General features: G+C 41.3%; 2 protein-coding genes and 1 long non-coding RNA gene across 5 annotated transcripts; 1 reads left to right on the top strand and 2 right to left on the bottom strand.

Moving 5' to 3' along the window:
• Positions 1-457: 457 nt before the first annotated feature.
• Positions 458-2,367, bottom strand: LOC120740496. The gene is made up of 2 exons (XR_005697389.1): positions 2,178-2,367; positions 458-1,938 (listed from the first exon to the last, which is right to left on the bottom strand). It is a non-coding gene; the product is annotated as an uncharacterized LOC120740496 (long non-coding RNA).
• A 5,383-nt stretch (positions 2,368-7,750) lies between these two features.
• On the bottom strand, positions 7,751-22,561 carry rpap1 (RNA polymerase II associated protein 1). 2 transcript variants are annotated; one of them, XM_040042933.1, is made up of 27 exons: positions 22,454-22,561; positions 21,510-21,704; positions 21,244-21,392; positions 21,030-21,122; positions 20,681-20,834; positions 20,357-20,524; positions 19,963-20,190; positions 19,144-19,259; positions 18,950-19,048; positions 18,383-18,484; positions 18,113-18,280; positions 17,549-17,728; positions 17,323-17,457; positions 17,075-17,233; positions 16,505-16,662; positions 15,991-16,161; positions 15,696-15,891; positions 15,320-15,429; positions 14,764-14,959; positions 13,802-13,948; positions 13,372-13,514; positions 12,634-13,066; positions 11,005-11,123; positions 10,697-10,928; positions 10,422-10,598; positions 9,888-9,944; positions 7,751-8,375 (listed from the first exon to the last, which is right to left on the bottom strand). In XM_040042933.1, exons 2-27 carry the CDS (start codon positions 21,700-21,702, stop codon positions 8,226-8,228), a joined length of 4,233 nt encoding a protein of 1,410 aa, XP_039898867.1. In that variant the 5' UTR covers positions 21,703-21,704; positions 22,454-22,561; the 3' UTR covers positions 7,751-8,225. The 2 variants fall into 2 exon arrangements, with proteins under 2 accessions (XP_039898867.1, XP_039898868.1); XM_040042934.1 differs by having other exon boundaries at positions 20,357-20,521.
• Positions 22,562-22,570: 9 nt separating this feature from the next.
• On the top strand, positions 22,571-26,454 carry iah1 (isoamyl acetate hydrolyzing esterase 1 (putative)). 2 transcript variants are annotated; one of them, XM_040042940.1, is made up of 7 exons: positions 22,571-22,659; positions 22,802-22,872; positions 22,981-23,033; positions 23,190-23,341; positions 25,410-25,568; positions 25,658-25,779; positions 26,121-26,454. In XM_040042940.1, exons 2-7 carry the CDS (start codon positions 22,810-22,812, stop codon positions 26,295-26,297), a joined length of 726 nt encoding a protein of 241 aa, XP_039898874.1. In that variant the 5' UTR covers positions 22,571-22,659; positions 22,802-22,809; the 3' UTR covers positions 26,298-26,454. The 2 variants fall into 2 exon arrangements, with proteins under 2 accessions (XP_039898874.1, XP_039898873.1); XM_040042939.1 differs by having other exon boundaries at positions 22,579-22,652.
• Positions 26,455-26,705: the final 251 nt, after the last annotated feature.

The following is a 26,705-nucleotide window of genomic DNA, read 5'->3' as shown; positions in this document are numbered from 1 at the left end:
CAGCAGACTGAGGAAATAAATGACCATCTTTAAAGAGCAGCGAACATGTATTTAATGTTAACATCTATCAGTTGTGCTAACAGTGTGTAAACGATGCAGATTTTAATAATAAGTATGCATATCTAATGATCATGTGTGGACACTTTTACCATATGATAGAATAGGTATTTGTCGTTTATAAGCAGGTGCAGTGCAGGTCATGTTGTTTTAATATTGTGACGCCCATCACACATTCACGTGTCACACATTCGCCGCAGAAATGCAACTCATCTGGGCCTTTCTGACTATAAAGCTCCACCTGGCAGCAAACCTTTGTGGCATTGGTTTTACTGTTTTATATTTAAGGAATTGTCTTTTAAATTTCTTGTGCAGACTCCCTCGTTGTCACTTATCTTGAGTCAGATTGGGCCATAGAGGTCTGAGGCTTCTCTGTTCTTTCCTGTAAGGCCTGTTTTTGAGCTTAAAGGTTGTCTGTCAGTGTAGCAGCTGTGATCCAGGGGAAAGTCCAGTGTTGGTCTCTATAGATTACTAGTTGGTGTTCCAGCTAGTATAAGATTCCTTTTTTCGTAATTCCCATGATGGCATTTTTATATTACTGTTGGCTGTGGCCCTGACAGTAAACATATTCACAGATTTCTGGCACATTTCTCAGGTATGCCGAGTCTCACCTGCTACACTACATCCAATTACATGTGACAAGACACCAGTGTCAAAACCCACCACACCTTTAAGAATAACTTATTGGCCAGTGTTACCTTAGCTTTTGCTACTCCGCATCTAGATTCATTTTATTAACTACAGCAGATTGTATACTTATATATAAGTATAGCATTAGTATAAACTAGACTAACCTGTATGAGTGGAAGAAACTGATTTAAAGCATTCATAATAGTTTCAATGGCTCTGACTTTTTACACCTGTTAATTCAAAGCAGGACCTTTATTTGATATTTATTCAGAATATTAAAACTTTCCCACTGCACCAAATGTTCTGTCAAACCACCAGAAATGAAGAGCGAGTGGCCAATTGTTTGCCAATTATCCAGCCTCTTTATTTCAAAGTTTAATCACAGAGATATTAGCTTTATGGCTTGATTCATTTTAATTTCCTGTTTTCTTGTCTCAAAGAGGCATGGTGTGAATAAATAAGTGTTTTACTTATGGTGTATATTAGAATTCAATAACCTATCCTAAAATCCTAACAGTCACAGTGACTCTGAACTATTTGTTGTTTTTTTAATTAATATGATGTGTATAAAAAACACTTTTTTTCAGTGCAAAACAGATAAACATGTGTTATGCTCCCTGAAACAGGTTAGGGTAAAGTACAGTAAGCGTCCAGGTGGACAAAAAATGGAGGATGAACATGGCTACCATAATGTAAAGGACACTCCTTCACCAACAGGAACATTTGCAACACAAGTACTCATTTGTATGACCGGGAGAGAAATTACCACAGCAGACATTGCAAAGTAAATGAAGGCAAGTAACTCAATTGAATCATTAATGTTTTAGGAGTTTTAGTTGAACAGATGGATGTATAATGGTGGTCATAACCAGTCTCAAACTGAAGTGAATAATGACATTGCTGGGGAACTTTCCATCCTACATTCATGTGAACGTTACTTTGACACATACTGTACATCTAAAGATTGCTGCACACCAGCACATGCCCCCATGACAGCTGCACTCTCTCAGCAGGACAGCATTCCCCAAGAAGCAACAGAAAGTAATCAGAAACAGCACGAGGAACACAACAAAGAGCACAAGGCGCTGACGTGGGCTCCAGGTGCACCAAATCTGATGGAGCTTTCGCAGGATGCTCCGAAGAAAGCCCGATCTCCAGAGAACCAACAGCAGCCAGAGGAGCAGCTGCCCGCACCCAGGACACCACAGGAAACAACCAGAGGATTCATCGCTGTGGCGTAAAGTGTCAGAGCTGTTTTGATACAAACAGATATGTGCAAAATATTAGGCAATGCTTTTAATTGTTCACTTGAGCACAGGGAAGTGTAACCTTCACTTCCCAATGCTCAAGTGAAGTAGCACGAGTAATTTAGTACAACTGGAAAGAAGTAAAAAAGAAAATATTTCAGTAACACACATGCACAAAGTGAACACGTATCACTGAACTGCTAAGTCAAAACTTTTTTTAAAGGGGAAGGAAAAAGAACTCACTTGAACGTGGTTGTGTTGACAAAGATCATCTTCACATGGAAAGAGGTTTTGAGTTCAGCCATGAATTCTTCGAGGTGTGTCTTCACTGCACGGCATGCGGCTATTATGACTTGGATTTCATTACAGATCAACTTCAGCTTCAATATCAGATGCTGTAAGAGTCAAAAAACACTTATATTTATTGGATTTAATACACTTGACAATATAACTAAGTCATAGAATATTCACTGTCCATGTATAATGACACTAAAGGACTGTTCTATTCTAATTTACCTCTGCACCTCAGTTACAGTTTGATTTCCACACAAAGGATAAGAATTGATAAGACTTTAGTAAATCCAATCCCATCATCGAGATCGCCCACCAATAAAATTCCTTATCGATTCTCATTCACTCCGTTTTCAGAGTCACTACCATTGCTAGGCAGCAATAATTAACATTCATGTCAATAAATGCATGCTGTGTCGATCTTACGTGCTGCACAATCGTGTTTAATAGTTAGTATTTACTGTTATGTTCCCATAGATCATCGTGATGTTGTTTATTCTATTACTCTCTTTTTCTTCTTCTTATTTTCTTTTTTCTTTCTCAACACGTGATCCAGGTGATTGATATATGTATTTTTTGTCTGCTTATTTTGTTGTTTTTTGCCCTTTATCCCCGTCCCTCTTCTTCGCTGTTTTTCTTTCCCTCTTTCTTTTCCTCAGTCAAGTCTGTCCCATATTTAGCAAGTGAAAATAAAAAATAAAATAAACAATAAAAGCTGAATCAAATAGACCATTATGGCAAGGCTGGGGTGGTCCATTTGGTAAAGTAAATCCGTTGGGCATCTTTGCTCACCTTTAGACAATAGAGCAAAAAAACGGACAAAAAAAAAAAAAAAAAGCAGAGAGGCAAGAATGAGTAATCAGTGAACACAGGATGTAAAAACTAAAGGCAGAAAGACAGCAGGATCACAAGCAGTAGGGGGAAAAAAAACTTCTGGTCTCCACATCCTGTCTTTCGCATAAGAAAAAACCAGTGCATGCTAAAAAAAGGACAAGAGTACCTTGCATGCTGTGGGCCAAATGTTTGTGCATTTTTATAGAGGCATTCCCCCTTTTTGTTGTGATCATTGTTGGAGTTGTTACTCAAAAAAGCAATTATTACACATGTTGCACAGAACACTTTTCTTAAAAATAATGCATTATGTTACTTAATTAGTCATAGAAAAAAGTGATTCGTTATACTACTTCTTACATAACTTTTATGTTACTTTGTAAAATAGGAGAAACACACTGTTTATAATCACCTTTTAACAATATCAACCTGAGGCTACAGCCCTAAACACAACACACACAAATCCCAAGGACACATATTTTTAAGATTTTTAAGATCTTTGTATTGGTAGAATAAAAACTGAGCACACAAAAGAAAGATGAATTGAATCACCGCAGTACAGCTCTTCTATTGCTTTTTATGGAGCTTTTGGTGTGCATTTGTGAGAGGTCACCATGATTGAAATGGAGGCAAAATACAGAGGAAACACATTATGTCAGGGATAACTACCTCGGCATGACACTTACTCCTCACGTTATTTGCAGTCCAGTTGAAAAGGAAAGTCGTCTCAGGAAGCTGAACGACTTTCCTTTTCACAAGATATTTTTACAGTTTGTCTTTTGTTTAAGGTTGCAAAGAGCTGCCCTTTCTTGATTAACATTTAACATTTAAAGATGAACACTACACAATTCAAGTGTAACTTATCATATTGTAATATATTCGATTAATATTATTACTTCAAGAATACAGATTATCTCACATACCTCAAGAGAAATTTCCAAGTTCACCTGCTCCACATCATCAGTGTTGACTTGTGTACTGCTACAGAATCCAGTCCAGGCTATGGGGGGTGGGAAAAAACATGCAGTAAATTTTACATTTATATTTTAGATGCTTCTCTTAAAAATGTCCCTAATAATGAAAACAATATATTAATACCGATTGCCAAGATGCACAAGAGGACAGACAACATCTTCGTGGAGAGATTAATCTGTAATGCAGAAGACACACACAGGCAGTGGGACACTCCTATCACAGCTAAGCAAAGTCAAAGTTTACAGTCCACCATTTCCTGCTTCATGAAAAGGTGTGAATGCTAAAATGGACGGTGTTTGTACTAGCTTCTCCAAAATAACGCTGAGAAAGTTTCAAAAGAAGCAAGAATTTATAATCAAAAAGAGTGCCTGCTGGGTTCTGAGATGTCTATATTTCCTCTGCAGATATGAGCTTATGCATTTATACATATGGACACACACACACATAGACACACCAGGACATTATGGTTTTTGACTAGACAGTTACAAGAACAAAGACAGACACTCATGGACCTTCCTCCAGTAAATCGTTATATGAATTTAAATTCTATTTACCGAGTCAACATCTTTGAACTTGCTGCCCATAATGAATTCATAATGGACATACATGTGCAAACATATTAGGTTTAGGGCTTTTCTCTCCTGTTTGTTGCTTTTCTAGGATAATAGCTCAGCTCAGCTAAGTTTTGGTTTTGTCTTTTTGGTGGGTTTTTTTGGCACAACCTAACTGTCCCTTTTCCCCCCACATTTGTTGTTTGAGTCTGGGTTGTTTATTTTGTGAGAGCGCTGCCATTAAACCTTTTTTTTTTTCATAACATCTGTACTGAGTTTCCGGAGGCCATTGTAATGGGAGACATTAAACAGGTAGTGAGACTCCTTCTGCTTATCAGGGATGTAAATCCTTAGGTGAAGGCTAAGCAGAAAACAAGGTCAGAATTCTCTGTGCGGGAGAAGGTATAGCACCCCCCCCCCCCTCCCCGTGAGAGGGGCCAACATGTAAGAGTTTGGGGAATGTTCTTTGTCTGTGTGTCTGTATTGTGATATTATTCTGTTATTATATGTTACCTTATATATGTAATCAAAATAGTTGAATTATGTTAACTGCTGTAGATCATATTATACCCTTTAATATAGAGTGTGTGATTAGTATGTAGTTTTAGTTTGCATTATACTTCTGACTTAAAAGAGTGTGAAAATCATTAGATCTATTGGATTGACCTGTATTACTCAACACTGTTAAATATGTTACACTGTTTCTTGACATGTCATACTGCTGAATCATGAAGAGAATGTTGTGTGCAGAGGACCTTGTGCAGATAATAGAAGAAACAGACCACATTCCAGACCCCCACCTTTCAGAAGAGCAGAAAGACAGGGAGCCGAGGTCATAACTTAGGCGCCGTAAGAGAGAAAGAATGTGAATGTTTAGGCTTTTATGACCAGGTGGGGGCCACTAGAGAGTATAAAAAGCTGTGTAACCCGTCACCACTTTGAGACTTGCTGTGACCCTCTGCAGGTAGGTCTCCCCATCATGATGGTTCTAATGCTCATAAGTTTGAAATGTATGGAAATAAATGATTGTTGATTGAGCATTTATACACCGAGTACTGTCCTTCCTTCAGCCCAAAGATTCAAAGAATTGGGAAATTTCAACAACTTGGTGCCGTGTGACCCGGATCTTTGGTGTGCTGAGGAGGTGCAGATTTGGCCTTTGGTGAGATCGTGAGGCGAGGCGAACAGAGGACATGTCCAAAAATAAAAAGGTAAGCACAGCCTGTTGTATTATACCAAATGTGCATATTGGGCTTTCCAAATTAATCTGTTCGCTGAGTTACACGTATTTTCACATTAAATTTGTCGGTGTCTGGTTTTCAGCACAAGATACTAACAACATAAGTTGAGGCTGAATTCCAGTGTGTTAAGTAAACTGCTTCTACCGAGATACTAATAACACACTACGTTGGACTAGTTGCAGCCCACTTTACCTTCCACATTTAACTTAGTCTAAAACTGGCTTCTGTAGCAATAATACATTAGAATTTCTTCTGGAGACGCGGCCATAAGTTCAGTACATTGAAGTCGAGGTTTTGAAGTTGGTTATGATGTCGGTTGAGTCTTTTGTTGATGCGGCCATGAAATTAATATAGAAGTAAGGAAAAGCAGATGCTGGCTTACGGAGCAGTTGAACGCTGGCAACGTGAGAGCGCAACACATCCATAGGCTTTGGTTTATGATACGGCCGTGTTGCGGTGGTGCGGCCAGGAAGTGCAGTAGTGGTTTGTGCTGGTTTCAATCAGTACATTGTGGTGCAGTGGTGCAGTGGTGCAACGAGGGCTGCTGTCATAAATAATAAGTAAAATTTTACTTGCCATGAAATAAAGGTAAAGCAGAACCTGGTTTATGGTGTCAGTAAGAGCCTCGGGGATGCAGGCATCACTTTTACGATGCGATTTTGCCCCGTTGTGGCGGCCATAAGCGCAGAGAAAGGGGTATTTGGTCTTTGGTTGTTGTGTTTCAGAAGAATTTTAACAGTTGAGCTCAGAGGTTTCTGTGTAACCTTCCGCTGATGAGGAGTGCTCTCTGTGTGTCTCACTGATGGTGAAACGCGCTGTGTGTGTAAGGCGCGCTCTGGCTGTGTGTGCGGCGCGCTCTGAGTGTGTTTTCAGTGAGTGTGAACACAGTGACAGTGACGGTTGATGTGTTTGAATTCGACATTAGAGCACATGAAATTGGGTTGAATTTTGGGGCCATATAAGAATTTTAATATGTACCCGTGTTGTCCTGTCAGCTTGGCGGGTCATGAGTGGATTATATGGTGAGAAAAAACAAAAAAAGGGGGAGAGAAGGCTGACACATGGCCTGGCCCCGTTGTTTCCCCCTCTGAATAACACAGCCAACACAACATCATTTTCCTGTTCGTTTGTTTTTGTTTTTCGTTTGTTTTTGTTTTTTCTCTTTATGTTTAATTACAGGCTGCTTTGCCGGCCCTGAAAGCCGAGGCTGAACTGGACTCCTGCTCTCCCCTCTACGTGACCCTGACCAAATGCTGCAACAGCTGGACCCACAACAACGACCTGAAAATGTCAACAGTGCTGCAGGAATGCGATCTCAATTGGGAAATTTCAACAGTATATAAGATGTAAGGGCAGTGGCCACAAGGCAGAGATGGTCCTGGTGTTTCACTGGGATGCTCTCTCCACATTGCAATGTGTTTATTACACCCACTTCAAATCAAGCTCACTGGGTGTGTTGCAGGTTATTGTTAAAATTTCCATAACAATTCCATTTGTTACTTTCCCTCATCCCCTGGACCTTTTTAAGGGAACCTCACACAAAGACGATTGCAGAAATGCAGGTATACCACTTACTCTTTCAGATGTTGCACAAAAAGTCGTGAAGCCAAAACTTGTTGATTGTTATGTGCAACACACAATTATGCAAATATGTTTACAAACAAGTAACAAAACAGGAAGAGAAGATTTTAAAGATGATGTACTCAGAAAATTTTAGTGGCAGTGCCAGTGGTCAGAGTCAGAAGCACCAACACTGCAGGAGAACTTTCCATCCTATATTCATTTTAGTCGCAGTTACCCGTGAATGTCTCATTTACACAGGATGTTTCACAAACAGCAATGTCAAACTGTTTCTGTATTAAACTGTTGTCAACAGTGAAACTCAATCCATACTAATATTAAGAAGGTAAAAATTTCAGAGCTCAGGTTTAATGGGATAAAAGGTTACACATCATATTTTATTCAAACATCACTGTTTTATTTACAAATGAAGATCATTTCAGGCACTAGTGAAGCAGGAAGAACTGCCCTGCCATATTTTTTTAAGAACCTGGAACACATGGTGGCATTTTTTGCAACTATACAAACATATTAGTAACAAAACAGGAAGAAAACATTTGACATTTTTATTTAAACTTTGGCCTCAATGTAATAATTTTCAGAGAATTTCCAGTGAGAGCCTCATCAGGGTACCATAAGCACTAGAAACGGAGTCTAACTCAGCTTTAGTTTAAAGAAAAAAGGGCCACAGAAACAACTACATGTGACATTGTCAGGCCTTGAAACGAACATCTCGCTGTGGTGAGGCACCTTCTGCTTTCATAATACCTCATCTCGCCTCTACCTAGCCTATTTTGAGAATACAACCCTGTTATTTTTCTTCAGGTTTTTTATCACTCTTTTCAGTCTCCTTTGTCAACACTGCTCTCCTGCAGTCCCAGGACTCTCTCCAAACGTTTGGCCCTAATGGGAGGCAACTGTTCGTACATGTCGAAGCTGAGCTGTAAGTGATGCTGGGGCAGACGGAAGAGCAGCAAGTGACTCCTCAACACCTGGAAATGAGAAAATGACAGTGAGAAAGATGTGAGAGGAGCAGCAGGAGTGATTGTGTGAACCAGATATTCCCAACAAGACATGCTTGTGCCCCATGTGGACCCTGCTGTTACCAGGGGGGATAGAGACACCAGCTGAGGTTAAACACACACATTTCCTTTTTCATACTGACTGTTACACACTATGTGATTTAACCGGACCTGGTGTTTACATGCTAGGCTGGACGTGCACTTAATCAGAACAGTATGAAATGTGCACAAGTGACAGCTCCTCGCATGCCTCTGCCTCAATGACCATCTTTCATTGATCACCTCCCTGAAGATGGATTTCTGTCGTCAATGAAGTGCAGCACTTCCCGTTACGGAAATAAAAGTACTTATTAACAACATACTCTCCCCCGAAAATCAGGGCCTTGTTCCAGAAAGCAGCTTTAGTAGAATTTGTTCACCCTGAGATGACGAGCTCTGTGAGTTTTCTGTTCCATGATGAGAGCTAACTGAACCCAACCTGCTCCCTGCCACATTTCTGAAACAAACGCTGATTCCTCTCCTCCTGCTGCTCCTGAACCCGCTGCCTGACACGTAGTTTGATTTAGTCGTTCATGTAAATACGTCAAAGCCCATATTTGCAGTAGTTTAAAAATATAAAATCCCCACTTGACAGTAGGAAACAGACAGCGATCACGGCACACTCTGAATATTATCAGTTTAAAACAATAAATCTTTATGCTTTTGACCTTTCAAGCCAAGAAGAACTAAATATTTGCCCCCATTGAGCTCCACAAACGTGCAAAACTAAGTCATTCAAAACTCAAAACCTACTACGTTTCTAAATATAACTGCAGGACATGCAGGCCTATAATGAAACAGTGTTTTGCAAATGCACTCAACTGAAGTGAGGCCACTACTTAAAACGTGGATTTAAAGAACTAATGTACTTTTCACTATTTCTATCATACATATAAACCTTTTAAAATATCCATGCTCACAGTGAGGTCACCGTATGTGTAAGTAATCCCAGTGAGCTGAAAGCTCAGACTTCATAATGTTCTAAACAATCGGCTTCAGACAGTTTTCTAATTTGGTCTCATAAGAGCTCTGGCTTTGAGCACAGAAGTCCTACCAATCTGCTGTTTACATCTTTTGTTTGTGAGCAGCAGCCACTCAGAAGAAAGCTGGATTAAATGGATGGAAGGAGGAAGGAGAGAGCTAAAAGATGAACTAAAGCGGCTGCGCAAAATAAATAAGGATTATTTTGTATTGTGAGTCACACAAATCTACTCCAGTATAGTCCAAGAATAGAAATGTGGAGCTAGGACTGAGCACAATAGCTCCACTTTGGTAAAGCACGCAATGAAAACAGTGAGAGTTTAGCAAGACTGTAATAAAGAAATCATCAAGAAGCAGAGAGGCAAGGGGGGAGAATGAGTAATGAATGAACACAGCATGTAAAGACCAGAGGCAGAAAGAGAGCAGGAAAACTACCAGTGCATGCTAAAAGGAGAGGAGTACCTCGTCAGTCAGGTAGTAGATCTTCCTCAACATACTGTGTCGAGCAGTTTCAACCTCCTGGAAAAGAACAAGGGAATTAAAGATCAAAGCCTGGCTCGTGCACTTTATGTCTCCGTGTTTAATGCTGCTCCACTGCACGTATGAATGTTTTCAGCTTCACCCCTCTAAAATAATGCCTTTGTGAATTGAGCAAATATGATGTGTTTCTCATTTTAACTTCAAACGCTTGCAGCCAATTCAAAGTTACAAACCCATGAATAAATAGAAATAATATGAGGACTGGTTTTGTGCATTTGTCAAATTGTCAAGACTTTCACCCAACAAGCTTCTTTTTGATCCAAAAATGTGCAAAAGCAGATGTAGAAGCTGTTCCCACAAACCCAGGGTCTATTCAGAGCAGCTGCAGGACATGTGGCAGCCGGGTTTAGCTTTCACTGCCATTGATACAAAGGACAATCTTAATATGAACGCACACCTAAAACATTCAGATAAAGCAGAGCAACTCAGTGCTCAGTGTGTCAAGTGTTGCTGTACCTGTGCGGCAGCATCCTGAGAGAAGATGAAGGAGTTCACGTGAGACAAAGCAGCCACATATAAGACAGGACACCAGGAGCGCTTCAAAGTCCCAGTTACCAAAGAGCGGAAGTAGAGACGGAGGAGAGGGAGGGAATCTTCAGGTGGGGAGGTGAACCTCTCGAGAGGTATGGACAGCTTCAAATGACAAGACAGACATATAAACAATAAATAACTTATTATAACAGGAAGCGGAAAAATCACTTCAACAGAGATCATTACGCCATCATCGTTACCTGTTCTAGAGTGACCCCCAGAGACCTCAGCATCCCCACGTGCTCGCCAAACACCGCCAGCCTCATGGTGGTGCTGTACCTCCTCTGCAGGGGCAAGAGGACCCAGCAACCAAACAGCCGGTCTCCAAAAGACACAGCTTCATACTGGGACACAAGGGCTGAATATAAGTCCTGGAATGAGGCCAGACCTGGAGGAGGGACGTTCAGGTCCAAAGAGTCCAGCTTGGTGCTCCTGAAAATGAAGGGTCACTGTTAACTTTTAGAGATTAGTTGGTGTAAAAGAAAAAGCTAAATGTGTCATATCAGACCTGGTGAGCAGTCTGAACAGACCCCAGGTCAGCCTCTGAACGGGTCTCTCCAGGAACAAGTCACTGGAACAGAGGAACACACAGGACAGGCGGGCGAACTTGGCGACAGGGAGGACCACCTACAGCATGACACAGAAGCAAATATCAATTTATGTGATAAGGAAACAGATCTACAGAAGAAACATCTGAAGGGTGTAGGTTTTCTTTGTAACTCCATTGCATGTACAAAGTACTTCTCTATGAAAATTGTGAACTATCTTAAAATATATGTGAACTATATTTTAAGACTAGCACTAATAAACTGACAAATAATTGACATTTGATTTACTGTGAAAGGAGAATATGAAGTAAAAGTTATAGATTTTGGATAACTGCGCCTGCTAGTCGCCTATCACAGCAAGCACTTTACACGTCAGACATCCTACATCAGTTTCTATAGAGTAAAACAAGCACATATCAAAAGAAGTCACATATTCAGACACTCGGTGACTCCAGAATGAATACAGTGAACGTTTATCATGGCCTCCAACTCTGCCTTCCCCTCTCTACCACCCCTCTGCCTCTTTCTGTGTGAGACCGGTGTGCTGGGCTTAGAGCAGAGTCCCACTTTCATCACATCCTGCTGTCAAGACTCACTTGGATTAGAAAGAGCTTGGTTCAGCTCCAGGTTTCTCTGCTGTTCTGCACAGCCAGCAGTCATCCACTCTTGGCAGGTCTAGTGTTAATGCGTTTTTCCCGTGTGTAGCACTTTGTAACACTGGTTTAAAACTAAAGTGTTACTATGACAGCATCTCACTATCTCACGCACAAAAAAATTAGTGTGCTTGTTTGTCTCTGTCCATAAACTCCTCCCACACCATCTGGAGTTGAGCAGCCAAACTTGGTATACAGGTGCATTTGTGGCGCTTGAAGGTTCCTATTTATATCATATATTAAAGGTGTCATTATGTTGCTTAGCAACTGCCTAGCAATGAACTGAAATGGCCTATGTTTAGCAATTATGGACCTGTAACAACTTATAAAAGCTTCATATCATTTTTATTTCCTGAAAATAACTAATTTATATACAAAAAAGTTGAACTATGCATGATACATTACGCCACCATCACGCTGCCTGGCAACCAACTAGTAACAGACTAAAAGGACGTGTTTTTAGCCTCGATGGACCTGCAACCTCTTATGAATGCATCCTTCTGTTTTAATTTCATGACAATAACATCTCTGTTATATGACCAGAAGTTGCATCATACAAGCCTAGCGATGACCTCACATAAAAGCTAAAATGGCACGAGCTAAACGACAAACAACAGCATCTACCGCATCTATGTTTTCATTTTTTAAATGTGATTAAGTACATCAGTTTGCCAAACAGGCCAAACAATTCAGTAGTATGTGCATGTACTAGTTATATTATTATATAATGGATCAGTTCTGCTGTTACTGATATACATTTTGTTGGCTGACATGGAATATATAACACTTTTCCATTTATATGTACAACAACCCCACAAAATTGCCTATTAATTAAATGTGTTAATAATCAGATTTCTATGTGGTCTCCGCTGAGACTTGACACCAAAGCCCTCTGAGAAAATTCAGACGGGCAACTGACTTGACTTGTTTGAATACCTTTAGCGCTTCCTCCCTCCAGACCTCCAGCAGCAGCAGCCACTGCAGACAGTGAGTCACAGCCTGCAGAGCCCCCTGAGGAAGCTCCTCCACTGCCAGCCCTCCACCATCAGACACCCCCGATTGCTCATACAGGCTGAGAAGTGGAAGGAAAGGCCAATCAGATGGCAGGATGGGACCGGTGAGCTCTGGCAAGAGATGACTTTTGATCCAGGGGTTGCGGCCCAGGTGAGCGTCTCTGGACACTATTACAGACGACTCCAGGTGGGCCAGGTGAGTGAGGAAGCAACCTCGTATGGATGGCAGCTGGACACAGGCTTCTCTCAGGAGAGCCCCGACAGTCTGGAGAGAGGGAGAGGTGTCCTTTTGTGTTTCCTCATGAAGCTTCAGCTCCCCCAGCTCCACAGCCTCAGGTCCTCCACTGTGTCCTTCTCTGGAAATCAAAGAAACAGACATAAACACCCTGATAATTTAATAAGCGAAGAAACAGAACGAGAAAATTTTGATGGAAATGGGTCATTTGTTAATTTAATCTTATTTCAAAGAAATAAAATTTTATATATAATGTCATTAGCAAAATTAGAGGACAACCATCAGTCACATTTTTGAGGCACTAATTTAAACATCGATTTAGACAAAGTATCAAAATAAAAAGTAATTATAAAAATTCAGGCACTTTAGAGTAATATTGTAGGTGCTTCACTTATCTCAGATTAAACTGATTAAAGGTAAACATACGATATAAAGTCCTTGCTGAAGACAATGGTGGAGAGCAGTTCATGTGCCAGGTATTCACTGCCTGGCAATAACCAAGGCAATACAACCAGCGCCACCTGGTGGTAAAGTGAGGCATGTTTTGCTATTTCTGAGTCGAGGGGAACCTGAGAGAGGTAAAACAGAGGGGAAAAAATAACATGATTAGGTTAAAATAAATAAATAAACATCAACAAGTGAGCAGATAAAATCTGATCTTATGCTCAAAACACCAAAATCAAGTAGAAAAGGGCTGCACCCATTTTCATTCCATACAAGGCAAAAATAAATGAACTAGCCAGGAATCATACAAGCTGCGGCATAAGAAGGAAACTAAAGCCTGAAAGAAAAATGGTTTAAAATATTGTATAACATGGCTAAACTGAGCTCAACATTAAAGATGGAGTGGACGTACCAGTCTGTGAGCCAGTCGCAGCAGCAGGTAGAGGAGGTGGTGTTCGTGACGTAGAAGCCAAGCCTTGGTGTGAGACAGGCTGGGTGTAGCCTGACTGCAGCTGCGCAGGTAACCAGTCACAGGCTCCGACAGAAGCAGTCCGGTGAACTAGTGAGTGAGAGCGGGGAAATCTAAATATACGATCAGCCAATCACATGGCAGCATTTAGGCACGACGTTGAGGTCAAGACGACCTCTTAAAATTCAAGCTGAGCATCAGAATGACACGGCATGGCCGTTACTGCCGGATGGATGCATACATTTAAAGCATGCAGAAGAGCACTCAGTGCACAACATATCGAGCCTCGAAGCCTGTCAGCTAAGAAGAGAAAATTAACACTACAAGCCATGTGGACTCACCACAACTGAACAAAAGATTAGAAAACAATGAGTCTTGATTTCTGCTGCGACATTCAGTCAGAATTTGAAATAAAAACCTAAATCATGGATCCATCCTGCCTTGTATCAATGACTCAGGGTGGTGATAGTGGGCCCCTTAGTATCAGCTGAGCTCACTGTACTCGGATGACCTCCATAGTTAGCGGATCCTAATCCAATAGAGCAGCTATGGGATGTGGTGCAACAGGAGATTGTCATCATGTTCAGCCAAAAAATGTGTGTGATGCTATCATGTCAATATTTACCAAAACCTTAGAGGAATGTTTCCAGCACCTCGTTGAATCATTGCCACAAACAATTAAGGCAAAAGTTCTGAAGGCAAAAAGGGAATCTAACCTCATACTACAAAGGTGTCCCTAACAATGTGCCCCAGAGTGCAAAGAGTACCCATACCTTCATTACAAGGAGAGTCCACATGCTTTACTCATTAGTTCTATGTTTTGGTTGGACATAAACGAAGCAGAAAATGTATAAAACCAGCAAACAACAACAAAATAAAAACACCCCAAGGACAGTCAGTCCTACCTTGCTGCTGAGGCCTTTGTGGATCCCTGTGATCGTCTCCAATAGGAGCCCCAGTCCAGTCAGAAGAGGGAAAGGGGAGCTGGGAGCAACCAGCCCCGGACGATTCCTCCATCCCATGCACGCCAGTCCAGGGAGGTTATTAGTGGTTTCTGGGCCCAGAGGTATAGCCTGAGCATTACACACTACAGAGGAAGACCTGGTGTGGAAAAAAACATTAAACTGTGCTGTTATAATGTGTATGTGTTAGTCCCCATAGGGAAATAGTTCCTCTGCATTTAACCCATTCACCCAGTGAAGCAGTGGGCAGCCACCAATGCAGCGCCCGGGGAGCAATGTGTAGGGACGGTACCTTGCTCAGGGGTACCTCAGGGTACCCCTGAGCAAGGTGGAGTTGAACCCCCGACCTTCCGATCATGGGGCCACCACTCTACCTACTGAGCTATCCCTGCCCCCAACTTTTTTTTTTTTTTAAATAATAATGAATGATGTTAAAGGTTCAACTCAAACACAAATTTTGTGGGAAAAAGGCTAAATTCCCATCTGTTTTCAGACATACTTGAGATTCTTTATCAGGCCTTGCACAACACTGTGAGACATCAGAGGGAGAAGAACATCAGATGTCAGCAGCTCGAGCTCTTGAAGAGTCTCCACGGGCTTGAAACAGTTCTGTGGAGCAACATGTTCATCAGTTTCAAGGAATTTGAGACGTAAACAGCGAACAAGATAATCCTCAAGTTCCTCTTTGTCACATGTAGCGCACAACAGGACATAATTAGCTGCATTCTCACTGTTGCTTAAACTGAGCGTGCAGAAGGAAGGATACACAATGACCACTCGCCAGCTGGGAAATCACATGACATCAAATTTTAACTTAGCATAAGTAACAATAAATATGAAACATCTCATTTATGGAAGGGAAAGGCAGGAAATACCTGTCTGGAGAGCTGATGGTAGTACGCTTCTAGGTAAACAAGGTAAACTGGTATCAGAGTGAGGCTGCCGTCTTTCTGAAGTGGATCATCGAGGTTCTTAATAAAACCCTTCAAATGCCCCATTAAGGATGTCTGCAACCCTGTGACATGACCCCAAGATACAGGAGGAGGGGGAGGGCACTCTTCTCCACTGGAGCTGCAGTGAAAGCAGAGGAAGTGACATGTAAGATCAGAGCGTTCAAGCCAACGCTGCTTCCTCCAGATTCTCTAGCAGAATGGCTTCATTGATCTGTACCTGACCATCCCAGCCTGGAGCTCCTGATGGCAGCCAGCTGTGTGTGTAACTTGCGTGAGCAGAGAAAGCAGAGCCAAAAACCGCTGGAGCTGCAGAGGTAGCAGAGGATCTGAGGCAGGTGGAAGTCTGTGAACAGACTGCAGTGCTGTCACTAAGGCTGGATACAGGTCTCTGCGGGAAAACACAGCAAATCAAAGCAATTAAATACTCACTGTGAGTGAAGAGGAGAGCCTGGCTCTTACGTTTGGACAGAGCGCGAAGGGAGCCACATACAATATAAACTGGTATCTAGCAACCTTTATCTAGCAGGCTGTTGGCTCATCATAAAGTAAATGTGCAAATTCCTGATAGAATCATTTGCAAATTTTCTATCTCAGTGTAGACACAGACATTAATTGTTTACATTTTATTCTATTTTCTCACTAGTGCATCAACATAGCAACATTTTTTTAAATATGACAGATATAACTGTGTTAAGAACTGTGGCAGTAATCGCTCTCACATTATAACTTACATGTATAATTTGCACGCCTGTCCATAGCCGGCCGCTACGGCCCACAGCCTGTAGGCCTCTGTGGTGATCCTGAGGGACTCGGTCGGCTCCAGCAGCAGCTCGTTGGGCTCTGCACTCAGGAGATGAGACAATCGCTCACTCGCTCCCAGAGAGTTTAACTGGAAAGGCCAAAAAAGAAGGCACAACACCGATTACCCTTCTTTCCAGCGGTCTCCACAGAGGATGTTTATTTGGCACAGATTTTACACCTTTCTGATGCAACCCTCCCATTTATCCTGGTTAGGACTGGTACTAGGAGCACACTAGCTTATAACCACTGGTCTCAAACCAGGGATCTTTTGAGTGCAAGCCAAATGTATTTTCCCACTACAGTACACCGATGAGCCTCCAAAAACATGTTTGCTACTAATATTAAAAACAGGAATACATCATAAGTAACGCTAAACACTGTTTTTCTAGCTTTTGTCTTAAAAGTACGGCCCCTGGACTGGCAGCTTGCAGAATCAATGCATTATAAATCTTATTACTCGAGTATCTTTGCAGTTAAAAAATTACACTTATTGATTTTACCAGTCTTGCACAGGCATGTCTGCCAGAGGTAGCCAAAACTCTTAGAAGCTTCATTGCGCTGGAAAGTGGAAGTCCGTAAATGGACTGAGATGATGGTGACCAGGAAGTGGGAAGAAACTCAGACATTACTGTCTCCATCAGACGAGGACAATCCAACACCTGAGAATGGGATACACCAAGAGGTATTTCAGCTATGAAGGACTTTGAGTTTAAAGATTTCTCAGTTGTTAAAAAGTTGCTGTTGTTACCTGCGTAGCAGATGAGGAGGAATGCCTAGCAATGCGAGTCAGGATCTCCAGGACATCCTGAACCACCCGAGGTGTCGGCCGGACCACCTCGAGAATGTAACGCAGCCTGGGGAGCAGTTTCATTTTTAACAAACCCTGAAATCAGAAACCTTTGATCAGTTTCCATCCACAGGTCACGAAGGCAACAAGTAGAATGCAAAAAAAAAAGGTATATTGAGATCTTCACCTTGACAGCATCCTGTCTGGCCACTTCATGATCGCTCTTCCTCTCTTCTTTCTCCTTGGCCGTCTCCTTCATACTTTCATCCAGCCCTTCATCCTCCTCATCTTCTTCCTCCTGAGCAGATGGCAGCAGGGGGAAGGAAGCCAGACCGCGAAACCAGGAAAAAGTGCAGTCCAGACACTCCTGAGTGAGGGAACTCATTTGTAAGAGGAACTTGACTGGGGTTTCAGACACTTGTACTCATTTACAGTAAAGAAACAGTGTATTCTATTCTATTCAGCCGATGTGTTTTAAAAGATATTATCTGATAATGAGTCAATGCTGTGCTGTTTATGCACAAATCATCGAAATAAAGCTTTGAGTTTTACACGATACAGTTCTTTCTTTATATTAGTCCTCAGTATGAGGACAAATTTCTGTGATATTTGTATTTATTTATTTGCTTTTTTCAAATAGTGCATATAGAAAATTACAAAGAGTAAATTAGTGCAGGTTAAACAATTATTATTATTATTATTTTTATTATATTACTATTGCAATATTTGGCTTTATGCTTTATAATCTTACTTCATCTTCTGCACACACAAGCAGTGCTTTAAGAGCGTGCACAGCTGCAGACATCACTCCCTCCACGCTATCGTCCAATGCAAAGCGGAGCAGAAAGAGCAGGCCGGCGTCGAGCAGAGTAGACGTCACGCTGCCTTTCAGAACTGACACGTATTCCCCAGCACACGCCTGCAGAAAAAAAAAAGAAGAAGAAGAAAAAAATCCAGCAACATGACAGAGGCACGCTTCTTAAAGCTAAGAGTGGAACTTCATGCGTCTAGGTTCTGGTACCTTTGAGAGGATGTTCGCCAGAGTGCTGAGCGACAGCGTCCTCTGCTGGATGATCTGACTCCGAGACAGCAGGAAGAGTTCCTGCAGGGAATAACCTGCCCGCTGGGGACAAATGTCAAGATGAGATCTCATGATAAGAGTTTATACATTTTTACAGGTGCAGATATGAGAAGAACTGAATTTAAATGAATGAGAAAGAAATTGAGTCTGATGGGATCAATCAGACTGAATAATAACAGAGAAAACTTGCAGATAAACAGTGAATGGATCGGTACTTATTAGTGCTTTTCTACTCTTACTGAGCTCTCAAAGCGCGTTTCACTACAAACCTCAATCTTATTTAAATCCTCTGCAGTCTTGTTTTTGTACTTCACTAAAAAAACATGACATAAACTTAAAATTAAGCCACAGGTTGTGATATTTAATCTACACGCACAATCCAGTAGGTTCTACTGTGTTCTACCAAGGAGTCAACTGGAACTTGACATTATTGTCATTTTATAAAAGCATCACTCCAATTTTAAGGAGGTAAAGTTGTCTTTTTGTTGTGACTTTGTGCTGACTGACCTCAGGCTCCTCTCCATGGTGGTGGAGGCCCAGGTGCGTTGGCAGATCCTCAGTGGGCGGAATTAAAGTCCCCGCGAAGTCAAAACGAGCCTGCATGGCCTATCAGGACACACAAAAACAACGGAAAGTGTTGAATAAAATACAGAATTTTAACTAGATCTTTCATTACTTGCAAGTCAAATACCAGATCTTACTTTCTTGGTTCCTTTCCTTCTGGGTTCAGGCAAGTCTCTCAACCACTCCAACTTATCCGGCTCCAGCTTATCCATGTGGACCCATTCCTTCTGAGGCTTCACTGGCAGATCCTCCTCTGTATTCACAGACGCATCCATTGTGGTAAAAACAGCGTAGCATTGTAAATGAAAATGACAATTAGTTAGCCAAAAACAACTTCTCCAAACAATTTTAGAAGCTGCATCTGCTGCAAAAACCTCAGCACTCATTAAACGTGACTAGAAGCTTAAACAATCTGGCTATTAATTGTAGCCAATGCAAGCAGGACAGAATAACATAATGAAGTTCTAACTTTTTGGGGGGTTCGTGTGATGTATAAGCAACAAATTAAGTGGTGAAGTTGATTTTTGCATTTTCTGAAATAAAACTTCAGAGAGAGGCTTCTATCACTCCAAATGGAAATATGAATCCGTTTTAGCCATGCAGCAACTACATCTAACATTAAGTTACACAGTGAGAGGATGGACAAGTACGAGAGCGGAAAAGCGTGCAGAAATGAGAAGAAGATATTTGACCGGGAAGTGAGGGAATGCTGGTTAACAGCTAAGTGTCATCGTCTCTTTAAAAAGTGGATAAAATTGGTCTCCTTAAGCAAATTTAAGATCCCAGAAATGAGGATTCAATCTTACCAGGAAAGCAGGCACAGGAACAATGTGAAAGTGTGCTATTGCATAGGCACACTTAATAACAACATCATCCACATATATTAGAATCTAACTTTCATCTTAATCACCAGCAGCAGAGAGCAGAAACTGGTGTTGAATTTGAATAAATCATACCCGTCACAGCAGGTGGTGGCGCTGACAGCTCCTCCTCCTCTCCTTCCATCTCCACCTCTTGGGGTTTCTGACACAACACTGCAGCACTGCAGGAGCCTGACTCTCTGCTCACATCCTGAACTGGAGGATCTTCTGTGCCACTTTTGTCCTTGGGGTGTTTGGATGGGGAGGGAAAGGATGGGACGCTCTGTGCTTTGCGAGATCTAACAAAGTCCACCAGTCTAGGATCTGAGAAGCAAAAATAACTGCATTACATGCTGTACAGAAATGGTGATAAAAAAAAGTGTGATGTACGTGACTAGTACATCTAAATAGATAGAAAATCCACCCCATCACATCTTAATTATAACGTGCATTATAAAGAAAAGATCCTGCCGACAACATCAATGCCTACCGAGCTGAAACAAGAGCTTCTTCTGCTCCTCGAGTATCTCAGACTGGGACATGGCTTGGAGCTTGGCCTGGTTTTCCATGTGGATCCTCATGGTCTCTCCTGAGCTATCGGGACCCTGAAGCCCCTGCCCGGACACCAACCTGGGACCGGAGACTGCTGCTGGTTCTACTGAACAGAGAGACGAAGAGGATGGTATAGAAGGGAGGAAAAATATTTTCCAGAAAGTGTTACTACTGCTGAAAATATGTAATTCCTAAATTCTTCGAAAACACACAAATAAACTGAGACCTGTGTTGCATTTGTGATATTAATGGTTAACCCCACCTGCAGCATCACACTGATCTGTATCCATAGTAGTTTCTGGGGTTGGAGCAGCTTCAGATAAACTATGTAATGTTGTCTTGCACTCTTTTAGTTTCTGGGCAGCAATCTGACGAGCAAAGATGCTCTTCTTTCCTCCAGCTGATGACAGAGGTGCCTGCAGGGAGGGAACAAAAGAAACAAAAAAAAACCCAGGATTATTTCACACGACACCAAATGAATGCAAAAATAGCATGCCATCGTACGAAGAGGGGGTGACTTACTGCAATAAATATAATAACTGATTATGAATCTATAGTGGCTGATAAGAAATTTTAAAATTTAAAGAAGAGATGATATTATTGACCTTTACCTGATTGCTGGTTTCTGAACGGTGCAGCACTTTGGGGAAAGCCATGCCTGTAAATGCTGGTAGAGATATTGGAGTGGAGCTGGTATCTCTCTCCTTGACACAAAAAAAAATACACATACGTAAAATAAATAACTAAAAGAATCCCAAACTATGGATACACCAAACAAGACATTAAACAAGTCTAACTGAGAACAGACAAGAAGCTTCCACTTACAACAATTCTGGAGAGAACGGCACTGATGTGAGTGTCGTGTCTGTCCAGCCTTTCCTCGGCATCCTCATCCTCAAAGGTGACACGACTCGCTTTAAAGCGAGACTTCTTAGGAGGGGCTGGGGTCAGAGAAGGGAGCTGATCTGGAAGATCTGCATTTAAGAGAACAGCTGAGCTTTAGCTACTTACACAAGAGACCCCAAAAAGTTAAAATCAGACAAGTTTTAAAACACAATATGCTCTTGTGAAAAATCTGTGTCATCTGTAACCTTCAATGGTGACCACATCCCTCTGGCTCCCTTCATTCTCCCCACTCCGCCCTTCTCCCTCTCCAGCTTCTCCTCTCCTCTTGTCAGGGCGGCGGACAACACTGGCGGCGGAGGGAGCGCCTGAAGTGAGAAAGTGCTCCTGCTCTCTCAGGAGGTCTGCCTCTGAGTCAGTTGGCTTGGGACGCCGCAACATTGCTGTTAAGGACACAAAGAGGACATTAAACATAGGCATCTTGGGAATATTTTAACAGCAAAAGAAGCCTTTGTAGCCACAGCTGGTCTGCATGTTGTTACGCAAAGCCTATGTTATCTTATATTACAACAGTCTTTCAATTTCCTACTTACTTTAGGGAATTTTATAAACAAAATGTATTTAAGTTTGAGTAAACTTCACGTAAAAAAAAAAAGTTTAATGATATTGTTAATAATACCATTTTTAATATGCAGGGAAAACCCTGACTTTATCCCAGCCCATCACCTTCCAACACCTAATCCTAACACAAGTCTTATTAATAGACGCATCTGTTGTGTCAGGCTGTTTCATTGCTGTGTTTATCTGAGACTCAGGTTCGTCAGGTTGGAAACTACAAATACAATCTGTGGTTGGAGATCATAGTCAGTGGAATTTGACAGTGTCATGCCGGTAGTGCTAACTAAGCCCACATAGGAGGGCATTAAAGGATAAAAAATACACTATCTTCAATTAAGCGTTTAGACATTAATAAATAGTGATTATATGAAAGGAGATGGGGGGGTTTTCATCCATTTTTCACGTGTAGTTAAGTTTACCGCGGATGAATGTAACGTACAGCTGACGCTAGCTTGAATTCCATCACAGTTCCTTTTTATCTGGAGCTAAATTTGTCCAAAACAGTACCAAGGAGTATAAATTTAAACTATCTGTTTTTTGCTATTTGAAAATCTTGATAATAGCGGGAGCTAACCTTCATTTATTAGCTGGACCTTTGAAGAATCCACACAAGACTCTGCAGCTCGCACGGAAGATTTTTGATGTGACACAACAAGGCGGAAGGGGAAAACGTACTCCGGGAACTTTCAAAATAAAAGCCCTATCAGCATTAAAAAGTGCGGAAGACATTTCCTTATTTATTCCTTCCTTCCTTCTTCTTCCAAGGCTACTGGGTAATTTGTGGATTGAAAATATAAATTCTAATGAGTTGTTGTGCAAACACTTTTAACGCGTCTTCGGAAACTGAGTTTACAGTGTAAACAATGCATTTGATGTGCAAGCTTTACCTATAAAATCTGACGTTTCTCTTTCCTTTCTTTAGGCTTCATCATGTCCAAGTTCACGTCAATCATTTGGCCTAAAGTTATTTTATTTGGGGACTCCATCACACAGGTTAGATAGTGTTTACACTTTAATCTATTTTACTATTTGTCTGCTCAATCACTGTCCACTTTGACTGTTAGTGTGGAAATAATTAATCGGTGCTGTTGATTCTTTCAGGTTTCATTTCAACCCAATGGGTGGGGAGCAGAAATTGCCGATAAACTTGCAAGGTGTGTAGTTCCATTTAAATTGCATTCCCTTCATAATAGCTCTGACTTCCAAACAGGTAAAAATACACACTTCTTCTAAGAGAAATTGTGCTTGTGTTATGCAGCAGTTGCTTAATGTGACTGATCTCTGTATCTGCGATTTTATTTTGCCTTTAGAAAATGTGATGTTATAAACAGAGGACTGTCCGGCTATAACTCCAGATGGGGCAAGATTGTTCTTCCTCGCCTCATAAACCCTGAAAATTCAGCAGACAGCAAGATAGAAGCAGTTACCATTTTCTTCGGAGCCAATGACAGTGCATTGGAAGGTACAGCTTCACTGGAGCATGCTCACTCTTGTTATAATTTAACAAATACTTGCACATTTGCAGTGATCTACACCAGGGGTGTCAAACATAAGGCCTGGAGGGCCAGAATCGGCCTGACAGAGATTTCATTCACAGGCCATTTTATTAGGTATGGATTGCTAGTGCCACTTTAGACCACCTTTAGCTTTTAGGCCTGTCTTATTTCTTTATGGCATACATTCAAGTGCTGGAAACATTTCTCAGAGATTTTTGGCTATGTTGACATGATAGCATCATAGACCTGCTGCACATCCATGATGTGAATCTCATATTCCACCACATTCCAAAGGCCCTCTATCGGTTTGAGATCTGCCGATTTTGGAGGCCGTATGAGTTCAGTGAACTCACTGTCATGTTCAACAAGCCAGTTTGAGACAATCTGGGCGTTGTGACGTTCAGTCTGCAGTTTCCTCAGTTTCCTGTTCTTACCGGACAGCAGTTGTACCCGGTGTGGTCTTCTGTTGCTGTAACCCATCTGCTTCAAGGTTCACGCATTCAGAGAGGCTAGTCTGGACAACGTAGTTGTATGCAGGTTGAAAAACTGAGAGCAGCCCATCTATCACCAACAACTATGCCACTTAAATCACTTTTTTCCTATTTCAATGCTCAGTTTGAACTTCAGCAGGTCATCTTCACCATGTCTACGTGTCTATATGCGCTAAACTGCTGTGATCGGGCGATTAGATATTTGTGTTAACAAACAGGTATACCTAGTGCTGGTCAAGTTACTTGAAAAAAGTAATCAGTACCTAATTACTGATTACTTCCCCCAAAAAGTAATCCCGTTACTTTACTGATTACTTATTTTCAAAGTAATTAATTACTTAGTTAGTTAGTTACTTTTTAAAAACACGATTTACAACCTGAAGAGGTGATAAAGCGATAGATCTTTCAGCCCAATTCTACTTTTTCGGCATAATCCATCATACAGAATGTAATCAAATGGAAAAGTCTCTTTTTAAAACTTGTTTTATTAGTTTTAATCTTTTAACTTTATGCATCAAGCAAAAATTAAATTAAATGCAACATTCTCTGACCGGAAGAAATTTGTTTAACATTTAAACCTATTTTCTGCACATTCCAGCACATAAAATAAAATATTTTTTTGTGTTTACACTCAGTCTTTCAAATAAATGCAAGTGAAACACAGCAGAAAATAAATAAAGTCAAAGACTCAGCGGTCCTGTTTGCTCTATATTCACCTGTAAAGCAGGCGGAGGTTTGCCCTGGTGCAGGTGTGCAGCGGTCAGTGGAAGAATCCGCGAGTTTCTCTGTGAGTTTCCCATTACATCGTTGCGCACTCGGTGCTTGCTTGGAAGTTTAGGGGGTTTTTTCGCTGTAAAAAGTTTTCTTCCCACGCACGATGGACACTAATGTTTTTGTCACTTTTTATGGAATCAAACTCAAAGTAAGGTCAGTACTTCCACGCTTTAAACGCTGCACGCTCATACTCTCTCCCGCACTCTATATATGATCCACTGTTGATCTGCACACAGCTGTTGTCACGAACGTCGCACTCGCTTACGTCACTGTCATGAGACATTCTCGCAAAAAAAATCACGGTTTTAGTAACGCAGTAACGCAGCGTTCCTACGGGAAAGTAACGGTAATCTAATTACTGTTTTTGCAATAGTAATCCCTTTACTCGTTACTTGAAAAAAGTAATCGGATTACAGTAACGCGTTATTGCCCATCTCTGGTGGCCAGTGGGTGTTTATTGGCATCTTGAGAGTTTCCAACAAGATCATGACTGGTAGTCGACATCACAGACCATATTGGCTTGGACAGCTGGATTTATTGCTGGATTTTTTTTAAAAAGTCACCGGCTCTCCTCACGGATGAATCCTCATTCCTCCGCTGTTCTTATTATACATTAATGACTGCTGGGAACATTTTTTTTTGTGATGACAGGAGGCTGCTGGATGTTTATTATAATGTCTCAGTTGCAAGTGCCACAGCCTTAAATGAATTTTTATGACATATTTTTATTAATAAATGTGTCTGTATATTATCATCTCCTTGTTTACAGGTAAGAGCCAGCAGCATGTGCCTGTGCACGAGTATTCTGAGAACCTGAAGGAGATGACCAGGTTTCTGGCCTCTGCTGCTGTAACTGCTGACAGAGTTATATTCATCACACCTCCCCCCTTGCATGAGCCATCCTGGGAGAAGGAGTGCATTCTTAAAGGTAACAGGAGCTTTTCTCCTTCTTCATTCCTGTCTTTTTACACACTCAGTCCTACGCAGATCCTGAGCATCCCTTTGCGTCTCCTGCAGGATGTCCTCTCAATCGCCACAACTCTGTAGCGGGGCAGTATGCCCAGGCGTGTGTCGAAGCTGCTGGTCAGTGTGGTGTAGACGTCCTGGATCTCTGGACACTCATGCAAAAAGATGGACAGGTGAGGATCAATACTTCTAGCTGCTGTTTGTTGCTGATATTGAGGCTTTTGGCATCCAGGTGCTGCAGAAATCCAATGAGATCCATAACACAAAAAAACAAATGCTTTCACAAATGAATAACAAACATTTTTTTATTATAATTTCATTATTTTGTCAGATTTTCTGGTATTAAACAGTTAATTTTAATATTGCCAATCAATATTATAATGTATATAATTTTTTATGCAGTCACTGTGATTTCCTTTTTTAAAATCTGATCTGATCTTGTATTCCTGTATACAGTGTTTCTGTTTTCAGGTCTTTTGGCCTCAGATGTCTTATTTTATCATCTTTTGTACAGGACTACACGGTCTACCTGTCTGATGGGCTTCATCTCTCAGAGAAAGGAAACCAGTTTGTAGCCCAGCATCTGTGGAGGCTGCTGGAGAGCCGTGTGGCTGACCTGCCCTTCATCCTGCCCTACTGGGGAGACGTGGACGCCAAGAGCCCCGAGAGCAGCCTGCTCTGTGATCAGTGAAGGACACTTGTTTCAAGATTGTGCAGAGAGCCTTATAGTAGATTGCATCATGCAAATCAACATGCAACACAACATGCAAAAAGGTTCATAAGAATTAATGTGTCAAATGCTAGAACATGTATGAAAGCACAATAAAGATTTTTACATTTTTTTTTTAGATTCTGTGGCATGCCTGGATAGAAATCATAGGAAGACTTATACATAAAAAGCTTCACTTGAGCATCTACTCCCAGCATTTTTACACAAATGTCAAAACTTTCTACTCCTTAAATTTTAAAAACAGGCTTGTTACTTTAGTTTTAACACATTTGATCAGAGTTATTATTTGATGGTGTTGCATGCCTTATTTTTTTTTTTTTCTTTTTTGCAGATGAGCCATTTTAAATAAAGAGGTGGGTTATTTAGTGG

Source organism: Simochromis diagramma, unplaced genomic scaffold, assembly GCF_900408965.1.
Source record: "Simochromis diagramma unplaced genomic scaffold, fSimDia1.1 OVJJ01000304.1, whole genome shotgun sequence".
Taxonomy (NCBI): Eukaryota; Metazoa; Chordata; class Actinopteri; order Cichliformes; family Cichlidae; genus Simochromis; species Simochromis diagramma.
Note: the sequence above shows the minus strand (reverse complement) of the source record. Positions and strands in the feature narration are given on the sequence as shown.

Bases quoted from the DNA above. Each gene is read 5' to 3' on its own strand.
- iah1 (XM_040042940.1), top strand. From the start codon at position 22,810: ATGTCCAAGTTCACGTCAATCATTTGGCCTAAAGTTATTTTATTTGGG. The intron at 23,034-23,189 runs GTGTGTAGTTCC...TTTTGCCTTTAG, and splicing joins ATTGCCGATAAACTTGCAAG to AAAATGTGATGTTATAAACA. The intron at 23,342-25,409 runs GTACAGCTTCAC...CCTTGTTTACAG, and splicing joins CAATGACAGTGCATTGGAAG to GTAAGAGCCAGCAGCATGTG.
- rpap1 (XM_040042933.1), bottom strand. From the start codon at position 21,702: ATGTTGCGGCGTCCCAAGCCAACTGACTCAGAGGCAGACCTCCTGAGA. The intron at 20,835-21,029 runs GTAAAGGTCAAT...CCCTCCCTGCAG, and splicing joins GTTCAGAAACCAGCAATCAG to GCACCTCTGTCATCAGCTGG. The intron at 9,945-10,421 runs GTACAGCAACAC...GTTCTTTTCCAG, and splicing joins CTCAGGATGCTGCCGCACAG to GAGGTTGAAACTGCTCGACA.